The 17,235-nt window shown below is 31.4% G+C and overlaps 1 protein-coding gene across 1 annotated transcript; it reads right to left on the reverse strand.

The window, feature by feature from the left end:
- Positions 1-2,692: 2,692 nt before the first annotated feature.
- Positions 2,693-10,170, reverse strand: LOC130804704 (probable anion transporter 3, chloroplastic). The gene is made up of 8 exons (XM_057669250.1): positions 9,290-10,170; positions 7,410-7,753; positions 5,031-5,319; positions 4,910-4,954; positions 3,760-3,906; positions 3,553-3,690; positions 3,427-3,460; positions 2,693-2,915 (listed from the first exon to the last, which is right to left on the reverse strand). Exons 1-8 carry the CDS (start codon positions 9,719-9,721, stop codon positions 2,746-2,748), a joined length of 1,599 nt encoding a protein of 532 aa, XP_057525233.1. The 5' UTR covers positions 9,722-10,170; the 3' UTR covers positions 2,693-2,745.
- Positions 10,171-17,235: the final 7,065 nt, after the last annotated feature.

The following is a 17,235-nucleotide window of genomic DNA, read 5'->3' on the forward strand; positions in this document are numbered from 1 at the left end:
GCCGTCATTGTTGCACATCCACAACAACAAACCAGTATGGTATACTACTATTATTTCTCTGCATAATCTCAACTTCTTTATTGCAAATTGTGGATGCGCAACGACAATCGAGTGATGATGATGATTATGAGTTAAATGGAAATAAAGTAAGTCCATCAATGGCTTTAATTGTTATTGTTTTAGTTCTAGGTTTTTTCATTACTGGATGCATGCTATTTACATCCAACAATGTTCCGATAATTCTTCAATTGGTGATCCGGCTGCTTTTGCTAGAAATGAAAATTTGTTAAGAGCTCAAATCCGTGGACTCGATCAATCCGTAATCGAAACATTTCCGACATTTTTATACGCCGATGTGAAGGATTTGAAATTCAGTAAAGAGTCACTGGAGTGCGCTATTTGCCTTAATGAGTTTCAGGAAGATGAAACACTGTGTACCGAGGTCACACTCGACGGGTCATTCACTGAGTCAACCCGGTGAGAATCGTGACCGATTCACATTGAGGTTACCGGATGAAGTTCGAAAACATCTTATAGTGGCTCAACCGAAGCTGAAACGGACAATTAGCTTAGTGGCCTTACCTCGAGTTTCAAGCTCAAAACGCGGCTATCGAAGAAGAAGGGGAATAATTTTGACCGAAGCAGCAGAGGGAGAAAATGGCTGGGAATGTCTGAAATGAAGAAGGAAGGTTTGCTTATTAAAGGGTCACGTGTGTCACACGTGATAGTCAAAGGTTAGTTTTGACGGTCAAACTCTTAAATCCGTTAGAAGGTAGTCTTTTGCAAACAAAAGTATTACATAAGGTAGTTTTTTGCAAAAAAAATTAGATAAGGTAGTTTTTTACAAATTCAGGTATAGAATAGGTAGTTTCATAGAATTTTCTCTAAAAAGTTTTATAATTACATGGAAAGTGGCAACTTAGAGTTATTTGATTGAGATTGTAGGGGTAAATATGGGCGAGTTGGTATTTACCATCTTTTCAATTTCTAAGCCCTAATATACTGCTTTTTTTGTTTGAATAAGAAAAATGAGATAATTTTAGTCAGTTTACTTAAAATGATTGTTAATGGGAAATTTGATTGTAGCATAATTAATTATATTTTAATAGGTTGTAGTTAGAAAAACAAATTTAAAAGATAGTAGTTTATAAATAACAATTATTAAAATTTTGTTGTTTACAATTTTTCCTAAATAAATAGATATAAATCTTTAGTCTAATTTTTTTTGAAAAAAAAAATTAATTAGGCTAAAGATTTATATCTATTTATCTCGGAAAAATTGTAAACTACAAAATTTTACTTCTAATTTTTTAAAGTAAATGATGAAATATATAGAGAAAATGGATTATTATGAATTAAAAATTGACAAATACTAATGATAGATTTTTAATTTAATATATTTTAGCTATCACAATTAATGCTTTATATTTTAAACTTTAATTATTTTCTAATTTGCTATTTAAAATTAATTAAATGCTCAATATCAACTATTAAGCGTCTAGAGGGCGTTCGTTAAGCAAGATTCATTTTGTCTCGGAGTAGGTTGGGAGTAGGTCGAAGAGAGTTCACTCAAAATCAAAACTAGGCCTTGCATGAGAAATATGTACTTGCCGTTTGGGGTGTTCCAAATCGAATAAATCGATCTGGATTCGGAAAACTGGATATTTGGTATTTTGGATGATTCGATTCTGATTTGAAAAAATGAGATTTTCGAAATTTGGATTGAATATCAAATATCTGATTTTTAAACTCTTATATTTTTTGCTCTTTTATTTTAAAAAATTGCGCTTTGTTACACATAAATACTTAAGCTCACTTCATTTTTTTATTAATCAAGCTTTTTTAAAAAAATTGAAAACAAATCATTTTGGTAATATGGTTGGACTTTCAAAAATTTATATTTATTAATAATAAATTACTTATGCAACTTAATTGTAGTTGAAAATTGTGTATATTAGTAAATTCAACAACCTAAATAATTTTTTTTAAAAAATTTAATATTTTAAAATAAAAAATAAAAATTAATTTTAAAAAAATAGAAAACTGGATATCCAGTTTTGTTAATACTTCAATTCGAATTCGGTATTTGGTTTAAAAATTGGATATCCAATCTGGATACCCGGAATTATCTGAGTTTTATAACTGAATATCGGATATTCCGAATCAGATATTTATAAACACTCCTACAATTGCCGCCATTGAGATAAGACCTAATTCTTTTAAGCATGATCCTTTCAAGATACTCCCTACATATATATTCCATTATCATCTTTTTATTTGTTTTTGCACACATACAAATGCACTGTTGTTAATGTTTCTAATTGAGCTTAACTAAAAATTATGTAAAGTTGTATTAATAAAATTTATAGCTAGACAAATTAAATAAGATCTCATTTGACTATGTTTTAGCATATAAATAAATTAAGAATAAAATACAAACTAAGAGTGATTGGTAAAACTTGTTAAAAACAAATGGAAAGATGGCAGTGGGATGCGGGGGGCACAACTACCATAAGGTTATAAGGTTATACTTGTATTGAAAATAAATATTCATAAAACAAAAATCTTAGAGTAGAAAATTGTATGTGTTTGTTGGCTATTGTAAGTGCGTGCTCGAATGAAAAACAATATAGATATTATAATAAACTCAAAAATTGTATATGCTTCTAAATGAAAAACAATTAGAATAAAATTTGAATGATGGTGAATATTTAACATTTTGCTCCCAAAAAGAGATAATACATGTCAAATTATTCTTTCTGTTGTGGCACAAAGGCTATAAAAGATAGTAGTGGTGAAATAGAGCACAGATGTTAGGATCAAAAATGCTTCATAGGATCCAAGCAATTTTACAATGCTGCTCACCTTAAAGAGGCATATTGTTGCACCATATGTCCCAACTATATTTGTAATACCTATAATAAACCATGTAGAACTTTTAATGAAATTATGAGTGCTCAGGTATCACTATAAATTATAGAATATATTTATTCTCTTCAGAATAATTATAAATGTTTTTTGAATATCTTATGTAGATTATAAAAGGAAAATTTAACGTGGTAACTCCGAATTCTCTTTTTCACGTAATAGACAAACATTTTAAAAGTTTGTATGGTAACTTTCAACTTTCAACTTTTTCATGTGTATAAAAAAGCTTAAGTTCTTTGTTAAACATATTTTTGAAAAACGTCTCCCACAAGGATGGTCGCAATGTTCGTTTTTATAAAAAAAGCACTTTATGTTGGGTAGTAATAACATATATTTAGAAAAAACCTTAACTTTTTGGCTACCAATTAGAAAAGTTACAAGTTTATAGTCACTATAAGGATTAAGGATAAAAAACTAAAAATTCAGACTCACCACATGAATTTTCTTGTGAGCATTTCAAAAGATTATGTGTATTGAAAATGATCATTAATTACTTACCATGAATGAGTCCTACTAAATATGGAGCAATATCCTGTGACAAACAAATTTTAAATCAAATATAATGAAAAGAATTAGTTAAGGTAATACTTGTAATATTACAAAAAGAAGAGAGAAGATCCTTACTTGTATATTAAGGAATAATCCAACTTGGGTAAAAGGAGTAAAGCTTATACCAATAGTAAGAAGTAAAGATGCAAATTTTGGAGTCTTGGCATAAGTTAAGCAAAGCAGTGATAACCCAGGTCCTATAAAACCTATTGACTACAACCAAAAAGCATTTTCAATAATTCAAAAAGACAAACTGAAAAATGAAGAAATTTGAAGAAATACCTGCATCAATTTATGAACAAATAACAAAGAATAACCAGCCTTCTTTAAATAATCAGATATCCAACCAGCAATATAGCTTGATACAACCACTATTCCCCAGGGAATTACCTCAAACCATGGCTCTTCATTAAGGTTCACATTTAATACCTGTGTATTAAAGCGTTAAATCCAATAACTAAAACTCTTATAAACTCGTGGGCGAATCCAGAAAAAAAGAGTGATGTCACTAATAACTCGAGAAAAATACAAGTAGGATGCAAATTCTTGCTAATGGCAACGTTCAAACCCTGACATCTTGTGTGTAAGGTGACTGCCCAACCAACTAAACAAAGTTTAATTTTTACTATCTACAACAGTACTATAAATTTTTTACCATTTTTAATGTTGTAACTTGTCTATCCAGACTACTCATGAGCTTCGTCCCTGTTAATGAACTTATAGCATTTTATTCATGCGAATATAACTTTTTGATACAAATCGTCAATTATACACAAGTGAAAATTATATTAAGTTAAATATCACGAGCATATAGATTTAACAAATTGTGATACTCGTGTTAAGCTTTAAAAATGATTGATAGACTAATCATATCAACAACGTGTATCTTTTTTTCAAGGGAGTCCATTTGCTAAGAACTTACAGTTAAGCATGCTTGGTGGGGAATATTCTTAGGATGAATAACATTCTGGAAAGTTTTCATGAGTGGTCACAAATGAAGCCAAAATGCGCTAAAAGGACGTGTGTTGGTTTGATGGGGCCAGAGTGTTACAAATGGTATCAAAGCATCCCCACGATCGTGGCTGATAGTATGTTTAGTACACCAAGGTGCATCTTCTTTTCAAATGAGCTCATTTACTAAGAACTTTACAGTAAAGCATGCTTGGTTGGGCGTATTCTTACGATGGGTGACCACCTGGAAAGTTTTTCCGGGTGCGTGTGAGTAAGGTCAAAGTGCGCTGAACAGACTTGTGTTGCTATATGAAGCTAGTCTATAAAATGCATGGATAGTCATCGACAGTCCAACGGGGCCATAGTGTTTCAACCATTCACCAATATATATCTCATTTAACTAAATTATATCTTTTATAATTCTTAAAAAGATAAAAACCAAAGTTAACAAAAGGAAGAACATAATATAGATTAGACTTACATTTTTTAAATAAAAGGGCATCCATAATAAAAGAACAAAATATCCCTGAAAAAGTAAAAAATATAAGATTTTAGATAATGAGGCAAATATAAATTGTGAATTTTGAAATTTTGATTCTTACCCAATTGTAAGTAAAATTAACGAATAGTATAGCCCAAAAAGGCTTTTTCAGTATGAGATTTGGAAATGACAGTGGAGTTTGACGGTTAGTGTGACAAGAATCAGCATTCTTCCGTTTCGAATAGAATTTAAGTTCACAAACCCATGATAGTAGCCAAACAACTCCAAGTGGTACACACACAAAAGGTCCAAAAGTTGTGTTTGTTTGTCGAAAGACCAAGACATTTCCAAGTTGCATTCCTGCCATGACAATCCCTACAGCTCGCCCGCGTTCATTAATTGGAAACCACCTAATACACAAAGTTTAGGTCATCAAACTACCCTTAAGTTCAGATCATCAAAATACACACAAAATGTCGTTTTCAAGATCAAAATCCACCTTTACAATTGGAATAAATATCTTCCAATTATAGAAAGGATCCATCTTTGCCAAAAAAATTCATGTTCAATGAAATGCAAGGCTAAGAACCTCAATATGGTAAAGAACAAGAAGAAAAATGCAAGAGAAAGATAGTGCATAAACAATGGAGCAAACAAACACAATGCAAGAACGCAAAGATGATTAATGAGGTGCTTAAACAACTCCCCCTCAAACAAAGTTGTATTTTATTAATAGATTCAACAATACATCAATGACCCAACCCTCTTCTAGCTTGAACTCTCACACTCAAGCCCTAAAGTTTCCACATTTAATGGAAGCATACACTAATACAAAAAGTGAACTCTTTTGGCTCTCTCTAACCATAGTTGATCTTAATGTATTAGCTTCTCTTTGATGCATACTAATCTGATTTAGGTTCTTTATATAGTTCCCAAACAAGTAGAATAACCCTTATCACAAAAGCCCAAGACTTGCCCACCAAGCAAACATTAAAACAGAAACCCGCATTTTGGCCTGCACTAGGGTGCTCGAACGAGCACTTCATATGCTCGAACAAGCACCTGTCCAATTCCATTTATTGTTTTCTTCTCATGACGTGCCTTGTTCAAGACACCTTCCTTTCTTCCTCTTGCCTCGTTCAAGGCATAAACCAAGACTCTTCTTGTGCATCATCCTGCCTTGAACAAGGCACCTCTTGCCTTGTTCAAGAGACTCTTTATGCACCTCTTTGATCACCTCATGTAGTGATCCAAACCCCAAACCATCATACTTCCTCATACACTCTTCTTCCACCCCAATGTGCAAGTTATAAAATAGGCTACGAGATGATCAAAACCATCTCTTATAATAAGAGAGTTGACCCTTGCACAAACAATCAAAAAATAATTTTTGATATTAGGATGAACTACCTAGTATTTGTTTTGATCAAATTATTGTCTTTGTGTTTCTTGTTTTTAAGTTCAAGCTTTTTTTTAGTGTTGAGTGTTTATTTGTTGGATTAAGAACACAGTTTTATCTCTCACTATACAACTATGAAAGATGGAAAAGTGCTACTTCTTCATTTACAACATTTTTTAAAAAGAAAAACTCACATAAATTTCCATAATGTTACAATCTCAAAAAATTGAGGAGTATATATATTTTTATCTTGAGATATATTCTTAAAGGATGGATTATTAGTACTTTAACATAATTCTCGTAATTTGTCCCTAGTAAATAAATATGGTCAGCAATAATAGGATTAGGAATGTTCAAGAATTAAAGACTTTGAAGAATTCTCTCTAGATTCGACTCTAATTTCTAGGATCCAGATGCAATATTTTGAGATTCAATATGTGTGGGTCCACAAATATAGGTTAGTGTTTTGGTCCAATGTTTGTAGAGTACTTAGACCAACTCAAGAGCTAGACTTGACCCATAATTAATTATTAACTGATTAAAAATTCATTTAAACTCATTTTTGGCTTTCATTAAACCTTGTTGAGTATACATCCCAAAGGTTTGACTAAGAAAATACGTTTACAATGAAGCAACACTAAGAGTCTAAAGCAAATGTGAGGATGAATTTTCAGTGTGATCTCACAATGGGAGTATTTGATCTTGGTGACTTGTATCCTGGATCGTCTCATAAATTTTGAGACCCTATGCCAATTCTATATCATAGACCTTTACAATTTAAGGAAAAATAAATAAATAAAAATACTAGTATATGATAAAATCTCCCCATTAGTTAAACTTACTATCCAATTGCTCATTTAAAAGTTTTTTTTTAATTAAAGGATATGCTAAATCTTTATAAGTAAAGGGTGAAAGAAGAAGTCCTCAACCACTAGGGTAATCCATGATTCTTTCATCACAGGGTGAAAGGGATACCTTGGTCACAAGGTGAAAGTCGAACAACTAGGTAAAAATCGAACACGTGTCACAAAGGGGAAAGCAGATTTAACGCAGCAAGAATTTGTAGAGTTAAAAAGGAATAAAAGGAGAAATTGGGAGTACCTTGATAGGAGGACATTCATGGAAGGAAAAGTTAAGCTTTGTGCTAGGCCAAAAACAGTAGGAAGAACCAAGATGGTGATGGTAGAATGGTGGATTTGCCTTGGTGTAAGGAGTGTCATTATACCATGCCATAGGTATTGTAAAGCAGCCAATGGGATGAAATAAATTAACGAGAACCACTCTGAAGAAAAATTTGGTATGAAAAAACAAGCAAACAATAGGAAGAGGATTGTAGGTAAGAACCACAATCCAATTACCAATCCCATTATTCTTCCTCCACCAAATACATCTGCCATTGCACCAAACATCACTGATAATACTATGTAGAGCCCTTGAAATGTTACCTGCAGTCAAAATAAATGGGTTTATGGTTGTAATATGAGCACACAATAAAAGAAAAGAATGGAGATGAGGAATAAGAAATAAACCAAGTAACCAACTAACAAACAATGCAAGAACTACACCCTGACTCAAGTATTTATGGGTATCTTAGCTGATCACCTCTCCCCAAATCAAAGATTGTGTATTTCTTAATTATAATTTCAACAAATCACATTTAAATCACAAGCACACTCAAAGAAGTCGTTTGATTGCCTCTTAATTTTAGTGGAATTTTATTTTTTACAAATTGCTTACTTTGATAGTTGTTTGATTGACATGGGAAATAAAAATTCACTTGGAAGTGGAAAATCCTAAAAGGGTAAGAATTTAATTAACAAGGGGTGTTGGTAACTCCAAATTCCTGTGTCAAATGCAATTTCCTATGAGCAACCAAACAATAAAAAATCCATGGAAAGTTAACAAATAACAAGGGAAGTAAAAATTCTCACAGGACTTTACTTTTCGTGTCAACCAAACGAGCTTTAAGTATTTGGTTATATACACACACATATACTCCAATGGACTTTCCTAATTTACAAGCTCTCTGACTTCTCTAAATGATTCAACAACTAAGATGAGTAAGCGAGCATTACCCACTCTTCTTTCTGATCCTTAATGCCTTTTACGTAGACCCTAGGACTAAAAAAAAATCAATCTTTAAACTCCACGATATCTTCATGCATGACGCATGCAAAACATCAAAATCATATCAAGGTTCTAACCAAAAGTAATCTACCAAGCACTATTGATGCTCGCATGAGCAACTGCAGTGTCTGCATGTTGTGTGTTGCCTACATTATGCTCGCTCGAGGAGAGGTCCTGCCGGGTTGGATTAAGTGAATAAAGAGGTATGTGATTGAAATTCTATGGGTTGGATAATTATAGGCGAGATGTAGTCACTAGTGGTGAATTGTGTTACCAATCATCTGTGTATATCTTTATTTTACGCAAGTTTATTTTTGTTTATCAATCAGGTCTTGAGCATTTACTTATTCAGGTCCTGATATATATTGCAAAAAACTTTCATATTCTATTCAACTTCTTTTTAAAGTATAATTCCAGTGTATCCATATCGCTACAAATTTCATAATTGTTGGCTTATGGAGTGTTTGGAGTCTTTAAGGGAATGGACATGGACCATAGGAGTTGATTAGAAGGAAGGATGAAAAACGACAAGTTAGATAATGTACTTACATTCCTTAATCTCTCACTATCATAAATTTCTAATTTGTCTATGATATCTCTTCTCAATTTCTCCAAAAACACCATTTTCAACTTTAGATTCATCAATAAAACTGTTGGAGTCTTTAATTGTTGTCAATTTTACTCAATTTCTTGATTCAAGATTTAGGGTTTATGTTATTCAGTTTTTCACCAATTCAATTAGGGTCTCTAATCGTGTTATTAAAATTAAGACTAAAACTGATTCACGGTGGAATATATAGTGTTAATTGCGATTCTCGAAATTAATTTAGACAAAAGCTATTGAAGTTTCGAACCTGAATACTATATGCCGCATCGAGAGACATGGAATGAGTATCAGAGGTAAAAATATCCAATAAATACATCCTTTGAGCACTGCAAAGGAACATTCCCAACGCCATCAAACAAAGTAGCTTAAATTGGTACCCTGATTCATCCTTGATCTCTTCCAGCGTTGAATCTGGTGGAGCTACACCTGCACCGCTCATTTGCCGCTCATCCGCCGTGCATTTCACCACCTCCAGGTTCCTGCGCGGTCGTATTCGACCATAATCTTTGTTTTTCCATGTTTGGCTGTTTGAAGTCTTGATTAATGTTTCCAATGGAGATAAAGACGAAGGAATGATGACAGCATTTTGAATTGATTTCGGGTGCTGTTTTGAGTAATTGTATTGTTGCAGGAAAGAGCTAAGATTCTTGCAATAAGATGTCGAAGTGAGTGCTGCCATTTTTCTAGGTTAACGCTACTAATTGAACTCACCAATGGTGTTTTCTTACATGAGTTTAAGCAGCCCATAAGAGTTTTTTAATCAAGTGATGATAAATTGATAATAGAGATTCCTGACTTTTTGATTTCCAGAGTTTTTTAATCAAGTGTTGGTTTATGTAAACTACTAATATAATCATGTTAAGATCACAATTCAAAGGCATGGCCGCATGGGTAATATAATATTACGTGTTCATACCACTATTTCATAAGCATCGCACTAAATACGAGTAACTTTCAAACTTAAGAATGACTTGTTGCTCAATCTTGCCTACATTTAACAACTACTCCGGTGCCTCGATAAAACAATCTTAAAATAAAGAATTTATATTATTATTATTATTGTCATAATTTATATTAGTTTTATTATTTAGCTCATATATAGTGCGTGTGATACACACTTATACTGACACTGTCTTATATAACAATTTATGAAACATGTAATCATGAAAATCATGTTGTGATGGGGTCATTCACGTGTCGTACAAGCTGAGTTGTGTCAATTTGTGTTGTGATATGTTTTTCAACAAAAAATAAGATACATACACAACTTGGACACACGTATCATCCTGTCATGAAGAGGTTATGCCACATGATGAGCTAACAATTTGATTGTTTTTGCTTTTTTTAAAAAAAAAAAATTTTGCCCCTTTAAGTTACATTAAGTAAATGTTTTATATGTATTATTTTATTTATTTAGATGTTTGTATATTTGTATTATTTATTTATTTAGACAATTATATATTATATTTTTATATAATAATAACTCAAAGAAGTAGAAGAATAACATCAAATTGGACAAAAGTAAAGCAGCAAGCTAGGTTAAAGCACATGTGCAAGTTTCATTGTTTCAATACAATAAAACTGCCATATAAGGTGGGATTTAAAAAAAATTAAATGTACACAATATTATCCTGATTATACATTTGTTAATGATAATATAAATATAACAAATAAATGCCTAGAAAACTAATTAAACTGAATATACTGAAAATACAACATTTGCTCTAATAAGAGATAATATATTTAAATAATTCTTTCTATTGTGGTACAAAAGCTATAAAAAACAATTGTGGCAAAATAAAGCATAGATATTAAGATCAAAATAAAGCAATTACCTGTAAACAAGTTTTTGTGATTTGCCAAAGATAAACTAGTTTATTATATATGTAAAACGTAGTTACTTGAATGACTATCTTGCGCCTAAGTGCACCTAAAAGATAAGTGCACCCAACTGTATTTTCAATTTTTTTTTTTTTGTGTTTATTAATAAAATGGATTAGTAATTTTATTTTCATTTGAAATGAGAATCATTTGTTTATTTCACAAGTGAACGTACACAAAAATAAAATAAAAATACACTAATGGTGTGTTTGGTTATTAGTACTAAAAGCTGGTAATTAATAAGTATGACTTATAATGTAAATTTTTATAAAATGTATATTAACATGATGATTTTCATGGTAATGGAACTTCAATCATAAAAAAATTCTCTTCCACAGTTTTTCATTTTCACATAATACCACTTTTTAAATAGTATTGCATTGTAATTAATTTTGTGAACAAACATCACCATTAAAATTGTCAATATATTTTTCCATCAAAATTACATTAATTTTTCATTATCATTTACATTATTTAATATCGACTACCAAACGGTCCGCTAAGGAGTACTATTTATCAATTAATGCACTTAAATACATGTAATAGTAGTTAATCAAGTGGTGGAATCAATTAAGGTAAATACTAGAGTTGAAAATGGAAGAGAGGAGATTATCCTTACTTGTATATTAAGGAATAGTCCAACTTGGCTTAATGGAGTTAAGCTTTGAGCAATAGTAAGAAGCAAAAATGCAACTTTTGGATTCTTTGCACAAGTTAAGCAAAGAAGTGATAACCCAGGTCCTATGAAACCTATTGACTACATTCAAAAAATATTTTCCAATATTAAAAAAATTAATATAGCAGTTAGAAATAAAAGAAAAGAAATTTTATGTGGGAATCTTAAATTTTTGACTTTTCCACATGATATACAAATATTTTTTATTCCGTATGGTGACTTTGAGTTTTTAACTTTTTCATGTGGTTAACAAATATTGAGTTCTTTATTAAATTAAATACTCATTTCAAATAGATTTTCCAAAAAGCTGCACCATAAAAATAATTGCGACATTTGTTTTCATGAAAAAAATACGTAAATTTAACAAAAATCGTAACCTTCTGTACACCAAGTAGAAATGTTATAAAAATTTAGGATCACCATATGGATAAAAAAACGCTTACCATCCATAGAAAAATAAAAAACTCAGGATCACTACATAAAATTTCTCTATAAAGAAATAAGGAGGAAATATAAAGAGATACCCGCATGGCCGCATCAATCTATGAGCAAGTAACAGAGAATAACCAGCTTTTGTTAAGTAATCACATATCCAACCAGCAATATAGCTTGATATGGCCATTACTCTCCAAGGAATCATATCAAACCAAGGGTTTTGATTAAGCTTCACATTTAATACCTGCATTTTAAGGTGTTAAACCTAAAAAAATATAATTAAATTATATTTTTTGTCCCTCTGCACTAATGACCCATTTGGTTAAGGTACTAATTGGTGGTAATGGAATGATTTATAGTGTAAATATTGATATGTATCATGTAATTCTAGGTAATGAAAGTTTGATCATAAAATAAAAATTTTGTTTACAATTTTCCATTACCACCTAATACCATATGCTCAAGTGGTTATGCATTGGAATGAATTAATGAAGAAAATAAGATTGTTGAAGAAGATTAAGCATGATCATCTAATTTGTCAAGATATATTCCTACCAATATTAGACTAATTTTTCATTATTATTTCCACTATTTAATACTGATTACCAGACCGTAAACTATATTTACAATTCTAAAATAGAAGGGCATCCATGATAGAACAAAAAATCCCTGAAAATATCAAGAACAACATTGAGAGTTAATTAAGACAAATAAGGGACATATAAAGAAGTATTTAGAAAAGAGGAAATTCTCAAAACCAAATAACATTTATTTGATCCACTAAAAATAAACCCAAATACTATTTATATTTAAATAAACACAACTATTCGATATAATTATTGAAAATAAACTCAATTATTATTTAGTTCTAAATATTTGACTTACAAGGAAGCTTTAAAAGTGATTATAAAAAATCAAATAATTCATTTTAGCAAGTATATCTAACAAGTGAGTTTATTTAAAAATAAATAACAAATTTGTTTAATTTCAGCAGATGAGTAGATAAAAATTGGTCCAACTCTAAGGTACTCAGCCAGTTGTTGGTAAAATTAGCAAACAGTATAGCCCAGAAAGGCTTATTCAGCATGAGAAGCAGAAATGATTGTAGATTTAGGCCATTCATGTAACAAGAATCAACATCATGGTCCTTCTTTGATTGCCTAAGTTGAAGTACTCCACAAACCCATGATATTAGCCAAATAAGTCCAAGTGGGAAAAATACAAAAGGGCCAATAGTGCTGATTTCTTGTTGGAAGGCTAAAATGTTTCCAAGTTGCAATCCTGCCAAGGCAATGCCCACAGCTCGCCCACGTTCTTCGGTTGTAAACCACCTAATACTCAAAGTTTAGGTCAATAAGCAACTCATGTAGTAAGGTTAAGAGTGCAAGTACAAATATAATGGACTAGTGCTTGATGACTTGATCTGTTGATCATATTTTAAGTTCATATAGTTATTTGATGAAAATTAAGTTTAAAGTTGAATAGTTCAACAAGTGAAATAGAAGTAAATGACACTTATTTTTTATTAAGGTTATCTCACCATAAGACAATTTTAATTGAAACAATCCAAACTATTTTAAAAAAAATAAACAAGTGAGATTTTATGTTTTCATTTTTCTTTTAATGTTTTTTTACTAATAGGCCTTTAGTATAGATCCGTCTCACGGTGAGTCATTATGAAGTATAAATTTAGGAACTTTTCAATCTATCCTGTGCAATTTTTGATAAAATTGACTAATTTTGATCTTGATGTTATTTGTTGGACAGTTAGTTGTGAATCAAATTTTCAATTTTTTTTTGTTCATTTTGAGATGCATAATGTAAAATATGGCAAATTAATATTTTTTTAAATAAAATCTAGTCATTTGTGATTGATGGGTCTTTAATTATTCAAAATTCCTGTTTTCCAAATCAAAATACATTTCTAATAGTAACATATTACTCAAACTTAAGTTAATTATTGAGAACTTATTTCGTTGACACATAAAGTAAATTCCTAAATTACTCTTTTTGTCAAAGATCGTAAGGTTTCTTGTTTGGTTGTAAACAAAAAAACTATAATTGATACTCCTTGATTATTAAATTCATATACTTTGTAGTAATTTTCATTTTCAAAAGAAATTCTATTTCCTATGTTTTTCCAAAAACTGTCAATCAAATAACTAAAAAAAATAAGCAGTCCTTAGTGAATAGAAAGAATTAGAAGGCAATTAAACCACCTTTGAGAATAAGAACACTCACTCATAATTTTAATTTTTTTCCATTGTGACTATATGTTTTAAGTTAAAAAAGGGTTGAAAAAGAAGGTAGATTACCTTGATAGGAAGACATTCATGGAAGGAAAAACTAAGCCTTGTAAAAGACCATAAATAGTAGGAAGAACCAAAATAGTGGTAATTGAGTAGTCATTTGCCGATGGGGTAAAAACTTTACGCAAGGACGGATCGGATCATACCACCAAATGGGTTATCAAAAACATCCACCAAGTGCCACAAAAAAGCAAGCCAAGTACCAATTCCATTGCTCTTGCTCCACCTTATTTGTCTGTCATTGCACCAATCATCACTGAAAATACTATATAGAACCATTGAAATGTTCTCTGCAGTCAAACACAACAATTAGCAACAAATGAATGTATTTAGCCTTGTTGATTTTTAAAATTTTTATTGTGAGAGGTGGGTTGTTGATAATAAAATTTAAGTGGGGATTTTAAAAAGTCTATTTATGGATTGAAATTATATCATTATTTTTACTATTAAATATCTGAATTTTCTGATCGATTTGAGTCGATTTAATATCTGATTTTAAACCCTCCTACTATTTACTATAATTTTATTGATCTTATATTCATAATCTTAAAATAATGTTCCATGTTAAATTATACTTACGATCCGTTTGGTTAGAGGTATTAAATAGTGGTAATGGAAATAAATTATAGTGTAAAATTTCATCAAAAGTTCCATATTATTTCCATGGTAATGAAACTTTGATCACAATTATTTACAAATTTCCATTACCATCTAGTACCACCTTTCTCAATGATAATGCATTGGAATAAATTTTTATAAGGAAAATGATATGATTGAAGTTGAACAAGCATGACCATCAAGGTAGTCAAATTATTTTTCAACCAAAATTATACTAATATTCATTTTCATTACCACTGTTTATTATCATGTACCAAAAAGACTATTAGAGCTATAAGACAAACAAGCATTTGATGCTCAACTAACCCTTCAATGAGAAGCTGTCAGCTTATCATAATGTACGACATCTCACTAGTGGAAAAAAACGTATTTGCTGCTTATTATTTGCTGCGGTTATTGTATATACGCAGCAATAAATAGGAAAAAAAGAATAAGAAAAAAAAACAAAACAATTGCTGCGGTTTTAGGACCTAACCGCAGCAAATAATCAGTTGCAAGCTTAATTACTGCGGTTATGCTTGTGACCGCAGCAAATAACCCACTCAATTGCTGCGGTTTATCCCTTTGACCGCAGCAAATTGTTGGGTCTCCTTAGATGCTTAAAAGCGAATTTCAGAAACACTTCCCTAACATCTATCTCAAGATCATAAACATAATCAGACACATGAATCATATAAAAGGATAAGATTATATTACCTTTGTAGCGTGAAATCCTCAAGAATTAGCGCGGTAAGATAATCTATAGAGCCTCAAACGTTGCTCCTCTATTCAGTCTACCAGAATCAATTAAATACCAACGTCTGCTAGAACGGAAGAGATTGTTTCTCTTGCTTTTTCTGGTTTTTCAATGTTTTTTGCAATCAGAATGATAGACAGGGGAAGTTTAAATAAAACTGTTTTATGCTCCCCCATCATCCCACGTTTTCCATTACAAAACCTAGGTAAAAAAAAAACTGATTCTTTTGTTAACCTAATTGGATCACAAACCCATACTCCTAATGGGCCTGAGTCATTTATCGTTCGATTGATTCTTTTGTAAGACCTTATAGAATTAATTATATTAGTCGTGGTCCAATTATTATTGACCCACCAATTATATTTATTCTCTAGCAAGTAAATACAATTACTAATAATAATTAACTTTATTATCTTCATAAATATCCTATATATTTATATTTAGTAATTGTCGGAAATGTCTACGGACATATTCCTTCAATCTCCCACTTGTCCGAAGACAATTGCACAATTATAAATTCCTTAAGCCACTTAATGTGAAATTTGACAACACAATGTTGTTTCTCAAATTATGTTTCTTGATCTCTAAGTTCGAATTGTTCAACTAAGGATTAACCATTTAATCTTATTCCGCATGGCCATGCAATTTTCAATTCTCGCTCATCAAGAGGCCTACACACCAATCCTATCACATAGGAGGACTTATTCATTCTTGTATGGCCATAACTCTCACTCAATTCTTAGCCCACCTGATCACTGCCTTTATAGCCTCCTATTACAGCACGACGTTTAACAGCGTCAACTTTTTAATCCAAACAGCCTCTTTTGCTGCTTCAGCTGCTGCTATGTACTCAGCCTCTGTTGTAGAATCTGCAACTGAACTCTGCTTGGAGCTCTTCCAGCTCATAACTTCTCCATTCAGACAAAATATGAAACCAGATTGGGATCGGAAGTCATCTTTGTCAGTTTGGAAGCTTGCATCAGTGTATCCAGTGACAAACAACTCATTAGCTCCGCCATATACCAGAAATTTATCCTTTGTCCTTCTTAAGTACTTGAGGATATTTTTCGCTGCTATCCAGTGTGCATCTCCTAGATTGGACTGGTATCTGCTGCACATACTCAAAGCAAATGCAACATCTGGTCGAGTACATATCATAGCATACATGATTGATACTATTGCAGAAGCATAAGGAATATTATTCATACGCTTGAACTCTTTTGAACTCGATGGGCACATAGTCTTGCAAAGTTTAATGCCATGTTGCATAGGAATAAACCCTCTTTTGGAGTTTTCCATTTTGAACTTTGTGAGAATCTTATCTATGTAAGTCTCTTGATTTAGTCCAATAAGTCTCCTCGATCTATCCCTATAGATCTTTATTCCCGGTATGTACTCAGCCTCTCACAGGTCTTTCATGGAGAAATAACTTTTAAGCCATTGCTTGACCAACTCAAGTATGTTTTTGTCATTCCCAATGAGGAGTATGTCATCTACATACAGGACCAGAAAAGTGATATTGCTCCCACTTAACTTCT

Source organism: Amaranthus tricolor, chromosome 17 (genome assembly GCF_026212465.1).
Source record: "Amaranthus tricolor cultivar Red isolate AtriRed21 chromosome 17, ASM2621246v1, whole genome shotgun sequence".
NCBI classification, from domain to species: Eukaryota; Viridiplantae; Streptophyta; class Magnoliopsida; order Caryophyllales; family Amaranthaceae; genus Amaranthus; species Amaranthus tricolor.

Excerpts from the sequence above, each read along its gene's own strand:
- LOC130804704 (XM_057669250.1), bottom strand. The coding sequence starts at position 9,721 with ATGGCAGCACTCACTTCGACATCTTATTGCAAGAATCTTAGCTCTTTC. Across the intron at positions 4,955-5,030 it reads TTAATTTTACTTACAATTGG|GGATATTTTGTTCTTTTATT; the intron begins GTAAGAATCAAA and ends TTACTTTTTCAG. Across the intron at positions 3,907-4,909 it reads TGCCCTTTTATTTAAAAAAT|GTATTAAATGTGAACCTTAA; the intron begins GTAAGTCTAATC and ends TTTAATACACAG.